This window comes from Syngnathus leptorhynchus, chromosome 1 (genome assembly GCF_054491065.1).
Source record: "Syngnathus leptorhynchus isolate UIUO chromosome 1, UIUO_Slep, whole genome shotgun sequence".
Classification (NCBI taxonomy): Eukaryota; Metazoa; Chordata; class Actinopteri; order Syngnathiformes; family Syngnathidae; genus Syngnathus; species Syngnathus leptorhynchus.
Genome location: NC_141195.1, coordinates 6,485,482 through 6,497,540, shown reverse-complemented (window position 1 = coordinate 6,497,540; position 12,059 = coordinate 6,485,482). Strand labels below are relative to the sequence as shown.

Here is a 12,059-nt window from a genome sequence, read left to right as displayed (position 1 = left end):
ATCACAACACGGACTTTACTTTAGACTTTTCATTTTTAACTTTCATCTTTGTCTAATGTGTTCATTATTCTAAATATCACTATTATGACAACAATCATTAACCATTTTTCCGGCTCCGTGTTTGTAGTGATGAGAATCAATGATATGGATTAGTCATTTCCTTATGTGTGAACACGTGTGATTTCCTCAGGAAATGAGAAAATGGTACTTGTTCCACTTAATACACTACAGTAACTGTCTTCCTGATTTTCTCATTGTCATTCTCCTGACCATCTGCTTGATGCTCCCCGCTGATTCTCAAAACATTAGTCCATGAACACAACGTAACCACTTTGTGATCATTTTTTTCGTGGGTGCTCTTCGGAAATATTCAATGACATTCATGACGTGTTCTGAAAATGAAACACGATTATGATATGATCTTTTTGTTGTTAGTAGTAACATGAAACTTTAAAAAAATAATTTCCATTTAACGTGCTTTTCGGATTATAAGGCGCACCTAATTTTTTTTGAGTTTTCTTAAAAAGTTGCTTTCAAACAGAAGTTTGCAACTCACCGTTCTGGAGGTCAACATGGGCGGGTTGTCGTTTATGTCGGTGACAGTAATGATGGCGGTGGCCGTGTTGGAGAGACCAAAATTCAGGTTTCCCTCCATGTCTGTGGCTTGAACGATGATCGTATACTGGGATACTTTCTGTGAAGGTGAAAATAAAGGACAACAGTGAGCTCAGTGTTCAGTTTGAGGTACACAAACAAACTGGCCGTGTTTAAAACTCTCAATAACAGGGTTTTCATCTGACGGTATTGTAACCTCCTAAACTTGGCTTCATGCAATCTGCAAGCTGTCTTCTCACAATATTGTTATCAGAGACATCGCCAAATTCACTGTCACTGACGGGCAGATGCGGAGAGACGGCTACATCAGACGAAGATTAATAGACGATCTGTGGAGCAATAGAATTAGGAATGATAAATGCTCGTTCCCATCTTGAATGACACAATGTCACTTAACTGGAAGATGAAAAATGTGGCTGTTGTAGTTTTGTATTATTACTATTTTGTGAACGTCTGCATGTGCAGCCCCCTCCCTCCTTTGCCAACCTTTCTTCTTCTACCCCCCCCCCCCCCCCACCCCCCTCTGCCTTTCCTACTGTCCCATGGTGCAGTTAATGGGCTGCGGGAAAGATGGAGCCCCACGGCCGAATGGATAATGTGTCTTGTCACTGAAATTCCAAATTACATTTCCAGTGTCTCTCTAACCTGCTAATTACGAAGTAAATATCCCAATTAGGCCATGACGCCACATCAGGAGGGTTAGACAGCTTCTTTTGGGCTTTTGCTTTTGACGCTAGACAACATGGTGAACTTTACACGCGCACCCTCATTACCTCACGTGCATAAACACACCACTCACAAACATGCCCGCACACACATATCTCTTCTTTGTGAGTCTTGTTTAGTGATGGTGTGTGCTTGATTGTCCCATCAGCCAGCGTACGGCATGTACACAGCACTCACACTAATTAGACAAGGGAGTTATTATGTCGAGCTCCTCTGAACCTCTCAGCATAGCAACAACAGTGCAGCAGCCTTCTCTGGAGGACTGTGGTCTATTACTGTCAACATGCTTTTAAAGGTCCAAGGCAGACCAATGGAGACTTTTACAAGAGATTCGGTGTGGGAGTTTGGAAAACAGGACGAAACATTTCACAAGGAAAGTACACAGTCGTGGAGGGTAAGAAGCAGAAGCAGAAGGGGATAAAGTTGAAGCACAGGGTATGGGGATTTCCAAAAATAGAAGCCTGTGTGTGTTTTTTTTTTTGCTTTGTTTTTGTTGTTGGTTTTGTAGAGTCTAAAATCCCCAACAACGAATCGGGAGAAATGGGAGAAGGAAGCACAGAAAGTTTCACGGTTTCAAGGGGCCAAGTTAGTGGACCGGTGGGCTGTGAAGTTTATGGTTTGAAGATGGGAATTTTTTTTCTGACATGCAGGTTGGGAGAATTCTCCTCTGCTCGAAAAGGAAATTGCTGGAGGAGAGAAAACAAGTTTGTAATTCATATAGCAACTGAATTATAGGTATTAAAATGCAGTTGGAAAGATTCACCAATATGCATTGGAAAATCGATACGATCTGTAAGATGCAGTTGCATCGTATCGTATCGCACTGGATCGCATTGTTTTAAAATTAAATCGTACTGTATCGCAGATGGGAGGATCGTATCGCACCTTATCATTGGCAATTCCATGAATTGTGAATGCATCGAATCGTTGGCAGTGTATCGAGATGTGTATCGTATCGCTTTGATGGTGAATATTCCCATCCCTAGGATACACACTGTACTAGGGTTGGTAAGATTCACCGATATGCATCTGAAAATCGATACGACCAGTAAGATGCAGTTGCATCGTATCGTATCGCACTGGATCGCGTACAAATTCGCTGTAGCTTGAAGCTTCGCAACAATTTCTTTTCAGACATTCAAGGATTTTTGTTCATGAATCATGTTCATTTGTCCTCAACCATCTCATAGAGACACTGAAAATAAAAAAACATTATTGCTCAATAGAGTGCGAAAGAAGTTTAATTTTGAAAGTAAAGTGTATTTGCTGCTTCTGTCAAAAGCAGTTATCTTAGTCATGTCACACAGGAAAAAAAAAAAGTAAGCCCACGAACTAGAAAAATAATTTAGAGGTTGTCTGAATGTTGCAAATGCTCTAATAAATGTATGGCTTTATTGCTATTTCAACACACCTGATTCAAACATTTCTTGACATGATGTCTGTCTGTCTTAAAGGGTTTCACTTCATGAATGAACTATGTTTGCTTTTATTAGATTGCACCTCAGAAAAGTGTTTGTGTGCTTGTGCAAATACTTGAGAAATGGCATGATGCTAGAAAAAGTCAATAGCTTCAAGTAACTGCTCGGAATTCAACTCAGCTCATTCAGAAAGATGGCAAAAAGATAAAGCTGCGTATCCTTCAAGCAGAACTACTCAACGGGGGTTAGCGGTGAAACAACAACTGGATGCTGGAGGTTTGTTAGGTTATGCAGGCTCAATCAGCGAAGATATTTTACCCCAAATCTACTCTCGACTTCATCTAAAGCCGGGGTCTTTCATTTAATCTTCTTTTCTCTCCACCATGTTCTGGTGTGTCATTTATCAAGTTTCGATGTTGTCATTACATGTTTTTTTTGTTTTTTGTTTGCAGACAGACAGATGTCAAGGGCATTCCTTCTCCACTATTTTCGGTCTATCTTTACCGTACATGCATGAGAAACAGACTCGTGAGTGGCCGTCTGCAGCGTGATGTGGCGTTAATAGGTCTGTCAGTGGTGACAGGTAGGGAGGAGGATCTGTCTCACGGCTAAGTCACCACCACAAGTCTCACAGTCTCAAACACCAAAATAAACACATTTGGATCTTGTCACAACTTTTCATGGCTCAGCAAGCAATTTGACCGGAGAAGAACAGTATTCAGAAAAAAGTGCGTACAAACTGCATGTGTGGGGATATAAAATGGGTCTTGACTTTTGGACAGCTTTTGGGATTTAATAAACTATTTCATTCATTTGCAGAAAATATTGTGGTGTGTGGCATGGGCCAGGGAAGAATATTATGTTTTGGGGTTGATCCACATTTTTAAAGATTTCCTACCTATCACTCTCCTCACTGCATTTAAAATTCTATAGTCACATGTCGTTTAACATCTTGGAGGGGTTTCGATGTAAAAAAAAAAATGCCGTTCATATATCACAAGCTTTTGAAGAAAAATACATAGATTTCCAGGAAGTAAAATTCATTTGCAATATTTTCAGAACTATAAAATCCACAGTCGTCCATCATCCAATTCCTGTGTGAGGTTCCACAGATAATATACAAGGCATTTACTACAGTCACCTTCACTTGCTGCTTATGTGTTGCTTCGTTAACCGTAGTCCTCAGTTTGTTTAAAAAAAATATTGCAGCATAAAATTAATCACTGCATAGACGGATAGGTCAACAAGGACCAGTTTAATGGGCACCGTGATCACACACGCACGCACGCACGCACGCACGGGCACGTGTTGATGACATTTAAATTCACAAGACAAATATGCCAACCATTTGATAACAAGGACCTCTGTGCCAAAGTGGGAAGTGCAGCAACTGCTGTAGACTATAGAAATGTCTAAATTCCAAGGGTCAGCAATTTGAGCGCATAATTTTGACATTTTATGGTCAGTTGCTTACCGTAATTTTTGGACTAGAAGTCACGTTTTTTGTCATAGTTTGGGTGGGGGTGGGGGGGGGATTTATACTCAGGGGTGCCTTACTTGTGATTTTTTTTTCACAAAATTTCAAATTTCAAAAATCCGCGATGTAGTGAAACCGCGATATACGAACCGCGATGTAGCAAGGGATTACTGTCATTTGAACTGCAAGTGACGTCACCTGTGCCGCGCGGCGGTTGTTTACATAAAGGACAAAGGATTCGATCACGGGATGACGAAGATGACGAAGGGCCCCACGTACTATCGGCATCATTAGCAGCTTTGTTTGTAAGTGACATGGAGGACGAAGACTTTGAAGGATTTAATGATTTGGAGTGACACAGAAGGTTTGAAAAACTATTATGGCTTTTACGCACGCCTAGTCCTTCTCGACGGGAGCTCTCTTTCACCTCCGTGGATGGAAGTCGGGGGCCGGCGCTCGGCTGGATGGCTGTCCGGGGATGGTGGATGGGGCTCGGCCATGGCTTTTACGCATGCCCGGTCCTATTCTATGGAGCTCTCTTCCACCTCCGTGGCTGGAAGTTCAGTAGTTGTTGCCTCATTGAACTCTTATTTTGTTAAATAAAGAGTCGTTTACCAAACCCATGTCTTTCCTGGTACTTTGTTAACGCTACAATATAGTTATATACTAGATCTGTGCGGCGCGCGTGTGCGGCGTTGTTGACATAAAGGAGGAGGAATTTGATCGATGGATTTAATGATTTGGAGTGACACAGATGGTTTGATAATATTGTTGTAATCTGATAGTTATTTGAAATCTACTTATATATATATATATATATATATATATATATATATATATATACACATTTTTTACATCCTTGCCTTGGAATATTTCTAGGCTGTATTTTGGTACCAGTATGAGCCTGACGCACAGTAATTCCTGAATGAGGAATGCAATAATTTCATCATCGTCATGAACATGGTGAAGATTTTAAAACAAAGAAAAATGTACATTTCAATCGCATATTGATTGGTGAATATAAAGAAATCATGTCCGAATACTTGAGGTCGAGTCTTTGGTCTGAATACCATCGAGTGACTCTTGTTAACTATATCGACCTTGCAAAAGACACACATTTCTTGCAAAGCAATCACTGATTAGGGGCAAAGCAATCAAGTAACTTCTTATTTTGAAGGTATGGAACAATGATTACTCAACATTTCAAGAGGACAGATTAAAAAATGTGACTCATTGGGCACTGCAAAAAAAACTTAACCTATAAGCTATTTATTTTGAGAATGCATTATCACTATAATTAAAGAAAATAAATAAGAAAAATAGATGTAAACAGTTTTTTGGTAGAATACGTACCTCTCGATCGAGACCAGGCGCCACGGTCACAATATCCCCAGTCTCACTATTGATGGTGAACATATTTGGAATAGGACTGTGCGGTGTCTGGGACAGTATTCGATAGCGCACCATTCCATTTGCCGTCGTGTTGTCATCGGCATCGAAGGCAGACAGGTGCATCACGTAGGTGCCTGATGGAGACACAGAGTTGTGTGAATGATTTAGGAAATATACAGTGGGGAACAATATGAAAAAAATTGCAGTTATCGTAAATGATTGATGAACTGTACATAGGTGTGAATGTGAGAGCGAATGACTAGCGAGTCGCGACCGGGGCATGTTGCGGATGACCTTTCGGCAAAGGTCAGCATTGAGATACCAAAAATAGACAATGAATGAATGATTATAATTACCAAAGGTTTTGTTCCTGATCCTATCTTAGCCAACTTCCAATGACGGAGTTTTTGTTTCTTGGTTTTTATTATGTCTCTCATACAAAAGACAACATTGAGAAAAACAAAAATCACCACGCACACAGAACTGTAAAAATAACAAGTTGAGAATTTGTAATGCTTGTGTGGCAGTTACAATGAATTGATTTTTTGCTTGAAATGAGTCATCAAGGCTCATCATCTTGAGTGGTGATATTTTGACTTTCAGACAATTTCAATTGTGAATTGTAAAACGTAAATTGTGAATCCAAATTACTGAGACATTGCCTTGTACATCGAATTAAATTGCCAGAAATCTGAAGGAATTCTGACGGTTACATTTTGTTTAATTTAAATAGGTCAAGGGTAATATTTTACTGTCGAGAACGGCCAAGTGCAGTGTGACACCTTGAACTGTCAATGTTTATAGGTCAGCTTTTAATGTTGAGGAAGAATTTCTAGTGAATGAACATTAGTATATTTTACCTAAAATTATTCATTCAGTTGGGAAAAATTGTTTGTTTACCTTCCTCAACAATTCTGACATACTGTAACCATGGAGGATTACTCCCCACCACTCAATCTCCATTTCTGCCTGCTTCTCCCATAGCCAGTTGTAATTGACAGTGAAAGTGATATCACAGTAGTGACGGCCCCTGTCCGAGGATAATTGCTACCACAGCTCCTATTTCAAACTTCATTACATTTCAAAGCAACAATTTGTAAATGACGGGGCCAGGGGGGAGGCCTCACAGCAAGAAGTAGAAGAGTTGAGTGAAGGATGAAGAAAAAAAAATGGATGGCCCCCTGCTCAATTTGGTTTAATGTGGAGGGACAATAAGTCCTTCACCCTACGTTTTTCTTGTGAAGATAAAGCGATAGATGGAATGGAGATGAAGAATGCGTCACACATCGGCGAGGTAATTACATTAAGCCGCACTCTTAAGGGGTTTAACGCAAGCCCTTTGTGCGGGCGTCCTAAGCCGTGCCTGACAGGATTAAGTCCCTGTAATGACTCTTTAATTTGCAAACTAATTCAAGTCTGTAATTGGCCTTCCACCGAAACCACTGGAGCACAAAAAAATTCTAAAATTCTGTGTTTTATGATTATTGTTTCGTTGAATGGCGCACACACCACATACACTTGTCGGCTGCACAGCAGGGATGGAAACCAAGAGAGTGAGAGGAAGAGAGCAATAAGCCTGCTAATATAGCACAATGTCTACTCATCCATTTTTTATACCGCTTGTCCTCAATAGGGTCACGAGTGAACTGGCGCCTATCCCAGCTGACTTTGAAGCAGGGCGTTTACTGAAGACAGCTAATCACATGGCACACATAGACAAACTGAAGAGTCTTCGGTGCATTTATGTGTTTTGGAATGCGAGGGGAAGAAATTGTCAGCAACAAACATTCTTCAGTATCAATATCATTTTACTGATGTGCTTTGATTGACGGTTGGATGCCATACTGGTACCTGGTTTTGAGCCTTCATCCACTGAGCCATTGTAGACTTGGTTCCTGAACTCCGGTCTGTTGTCATTCATGTCGATGACAAAGATATACAGATCGATGGGGTTCTCCACCTTGTTTCCGTTCATGTCCACAGCATGTGCTCGGAGCTAGAAGACAACGTTTCAATCGTGACCCATGATTGCTGATGCAGGGAGTTATTTGTGGCGAGGATGTATGACACGGGTGTTAAACCAAAGGCCCGTGGGCCACATCTGGCCCACCACATAATTTTATGTGACCCGCAAAGGCAAATCGTGTGCCAACTCAATGTTTCCTGTTAAAATATCAAAACTGTAAATTTCCTTCTCTATAAATAACAGTAAGCTGTTAAAACAATGTTTTGTTTACAATCACACTTTCAAAATACATTTGAACATTGTTGAACTTTTCTTTAACTGGATTCTGTGGCGTGTATCCATCCATTTCTATTTAAGTCAGTAATGGCCCCACGAGGGAAACCATAACTAAGATGTTGCCCGCAACAAAAATACGTTTGACACCCCTGCTCTATGATATGTTGTCTACTGACTTCATATCTAAAAGTTGTTATCTCAGTAGAAAGTAGAACAAGACTGTCTTCTTTTGGAAACCGTGTCTGCAACTGTAAGTCTGAGTCAGGATCACATTTAAGGCTAACAGTGATCTGCTTGTTTGTATCTTGGAATAATAAACACAGTTGGCTCATCACAAATTCCTCTCAGCTGTGCTTGGATCAGGGAAGGCGATTTTGCTCGTAATCAAACATGCTATATTTTTTTGACAGTTTTGCTTTCTATGAAGTCGAGTAAAAAAGACGACTGTTAAGGATAGCAACGTGAGTAGATAACTGAATAATCAGGTGAACACTGGGATCGGAGGATTTCCCCCGCTCCGCATGGTAGGTGAAGGTCTACTTAACGGACTGAAGTAGTTCTTTCTAAAACTGGATTCACTCGGTTGACCTTTTGTGGGATTGTTTGTATCTCCAGGCATGACTTATTCAGTGATATTCCAGTCTGCTGGAAACAATGTTGAATTGATACCATGCAATGTGATGTTTTTTTATTTTTTATTTTATACTGCCGAATAAAAGTACCTTATCCATTCTTTAAAAATGACAGATATCAAAAAGTCAGTCCAGGAATCAAAAGAGTTCAAAACGTCAGTGCAGCATACGAGGGCTCTCCATCGTCTGCAGCAAGGTGGAATTATCAAACGGGAGGTAAAACTCGGGGAATGAAAGCTACAACACTGGCGAAGGCTCAGGGGAAGAAGGAATAAAATCGGTGAAATCACTTTTAATTACGCGGTCGTGTATGGAGAATTGAGGTACTCTTTCATCTGAACTTGGCTGATGGGGAATATGCTTTTTGGCTACGACAGAGACATGAGAGTCAGATAAGTGAATTCGCCGGAAGGCTCATCGCAGCAGAATATAGAAATAGAGGCATCCGTAGCGGGATACTATAAGAGATGATCGTCTCCAGTAGCTCACCTCGTCACCATTTGCTTCTATTCTCCACCTCCACTGAAATTGCGTCTCAGGTCTCCTGGAGGTTAATTTAACTTTACTCTCTTCCCTACATTGTCTGATCTGTCCATGCACTGCCATCCCATCTCGGCAGCTGAGAGCCAGGTCCTTTATCTCTGACCACTCTCCTCCCACCAGCCCACATGCGAGCGCACTCTTAATCCAATAGTAGGGAGAGTTGAAGATTGCAATTATTTTTAAAAGGGAAAGTCAAGCCTAAAATTTTCTTTGTGATAATGTTCTGTGCAGCCCGAGTAGTCAAAACACAGTGGTCTGATAAATGTTTAATTTGTGGAGTATGAATTAAACAGGCAAAATTCAACTTTTTTTTTTTTTCTTTTTTTATTCCATCTCAGGGAGCACCCATTTTGCCACTTGCTATCACCTGAAAATGACATCACAGTCGTCAAGTCTGAGGTCATAACTAATCACGGCTCACCAGTTTTCTGAAAATGAGCCGTGATTGGTTATGAGCTGAAACTTGTCATTTTCAGTCAACAGCATGTGGCAATTATTACGTGGATGAAATTGGGCGAATTTTGTTGCATAAATGATAATCCATAAACACAATATTAATCAGAATGCTGTGTTTAGACAATTAGGCGCACATATAACATATTGTAAAGATTTATTTCGCTTAACTTCTCTTTTAAAGATGGGTAAATCTAATTCTGTATATATAGCTGTTTGTAAATCTCAGCCTGAGCAAATCAGCTCATTGATTGGAGCTTCTTTTGGGAATATGACTGCTCATATCTAATTAAATAGGTCAGGGCTGCTTGGCTAACGAGTCTATAATTTGGATGTGATTTGCATACTACATCAGAGTCAACATTAATTTTGATACCTGGAACATAAAAGCCAATGCATCTTTGCTTAACCACATGAATCGATTACTATTTTATGACGGTACGATGTAGCTGGGTTCAAATCCTGACAAATATTTATCAGACTGTTGAGTGTGTGCCTGTGTGTAATTAGATGGACTTACATGATATGACGACCGATGTTCTCTATCCAGAGGTTTGGTGACAAACATTTTTCCAAGCACAGGGTCGATGTTGAAGACCTCATTAGGTGGCTGATCAGCTCCCACCCCGGTGATGCTGTATCGAATGGAGATATCTTGATCCTGGTCTGAACGAATCTGTGGCATCACATGCAAGAAGAATAATACATAATAAATAACATTTAGAGAGATAATTACGACAAATGCGTTTAGCTCTTCTTTTGGTGTGATATGCGCAACTTTATGAGGTGTTTATTATTCAAAGGCAAGCTTGTGATCTATTGCCTCTATGTTTCATAAATTTGTCCTTGCACTGTGATCTTGGCAAGCTCATATTGGATATTATTCACAGAAAGCACTCACGGGAAAAAAGACAGAGGGCACGCACTGTTATGTTGACATGCACACATATTTATCACAAAGTAGCATTTCAAGTCATCGCATGCTCAAGGACTCCGTTAGTGCTGCCGCAGGGATCAATCTGTTTGCAACGAAACAATTATTTCAATACTTTGAAAAGAAAGAGAAGAAATCACAACAAAACAATTATTTCAATACTTTGAAAAGAAAGAGAAGAAATCAACATATATTTACCATTAATTTCAGACTCTATGGTACCATACTGGAAAAAAAATATTAGATAGACAAGGATGGATGGAAAACTACAGAAGTGTGGAATTGCCAAAGTGAAATAAACATTTTTGACTGGGCTGCGTCATTCAACTGCACTACAACGTTGTTTGAATGTGCTGCAAAGTCATTTGAGCGTCTTGGTGAAGCCCATCGTAAAATGTAGGCTAAATGCTAAAAACAAAACTGAGATGAGATGATGTTGAGGGCAAGGTTGAGAATATATTGTAAAAGCCCTTGTGAGAATGTAGATAGAAGGCAGAAACATGGAAAGTAAATAGCAGGTGTGAGAGTATAGATTGTTACACACAGGTAAGTGCAGCGGGCTTATGATCACACAAGTACAGAAAACTGGTGAGCCTTTTCCCAAATCAATAAGATACTTCAGAGAAGACGTTGAAGTTGTCTTTCATCACAAGAGCAACCAATTTAGCCTCTCGTCTGCCACACCGACGTGCCGTTGCCCAGAAGGAGCCCGAGCAACTAATAAGGCCACAGGAAGGATGTTCCTGTACAAGACAGGTGTCATCCTGTGCTGGTGCAAAAAATACCTGTCACCATCACAGACACTGCCTATCATCTTCTCATCGTCAGCCCTAACAGCAACTCGAGTTGTGCCTCCGATCAACCCAAGGTGAAACATCAGCACGGTGCAGAAGAAGACGATAAGGAGCTGTCACAATAGCCCGTCTGTGCTAATTGTGCCGGTGTGTATGGGCTATTTTCTGCACTCTTGATAATTGACAAACAGGCTAGTGGCAGTTCAACCCTGAAATGTGCACCCTACTGACTTACTGTAGACAGATTGATTGTTAGAGAGATACTTAATTCATCCTCAAGGGTAATTCAATCCACCAGGAGACAAAGAACAGGCCAGAGAGCCAACTCTGGCTTCCTTGCGAGTTCCATTTGAAGATAAAAGCAATTATCGCACTTCCATACGTTTAAAGGCTTGTGGCTCAACCCCTGTTTCTCCTCCCTTCGCCTTGTCTCGACACTTCTCTCCCCGCCCTCCTTCGCGACTCTTTACTCTGGCTCAGTGGTCCTCCGCCCATTTCGTCTGATCTCTCCCCTATGCTGCGCTCTCTCATCACTTTCACTTGCTTTGCTTCAGGTCTCTGTGAGAACAGACAGCATGCATGAAAAATGAAATTAATTCAGTCCGTTAGCTTCGGCAGTACAGAATACATTTTCCCCAGATAGGACGTGATGGCAGTCCTGAATTCCATTGGGGGGTTTCCTCTTCCTTTTGATTTTACTCTTGTTTGCAAGCACTCTTGTTTGGGGGTTAGATTGCAACATGTTCCATTGTTTGTTTTTTGACAATGGTTTTTTTTTTTTTTACACAGGGCCATCAAAATCTTTCTTTCGCCCCTGTCCTTTGCATGCTACT

At 40.7% G+C, this 12,059-nt stretch overlaps 1 protein-coding gene across 1 annotated transcript in view; it reads right to left on the bottom strand.

Annotated features, from left to right (window-relative positions):
• The window catches only part of LOC147061602 (cadherin-4-like), a 98,092-nt gene that overhangs the window by 21,747 nt on the left and 64,286 nt on the right, over positions 1–12,059 (bottom strand). The window contains exons 5-8 of the mRNA XM_085919594.1: positions 10,019–10,174; positions 7,480–7,624; positions 5,590–5,762; positions 557–694 (exon numbers count right to left, since the gene is read on the bottom strand). Coding sequence (XP_085775720.1) covers positions 557–694; positions 5,590–5,762; positions 7,480–7,624; positions 10,019–10,174 — 612 coding nt within the window. The remainder of the gene's footprint in view (positions 1–556; positions 695–5,589; positions 5,763–7,479; positions 7,625–10,018; positions 10,175–12,059) is intronic.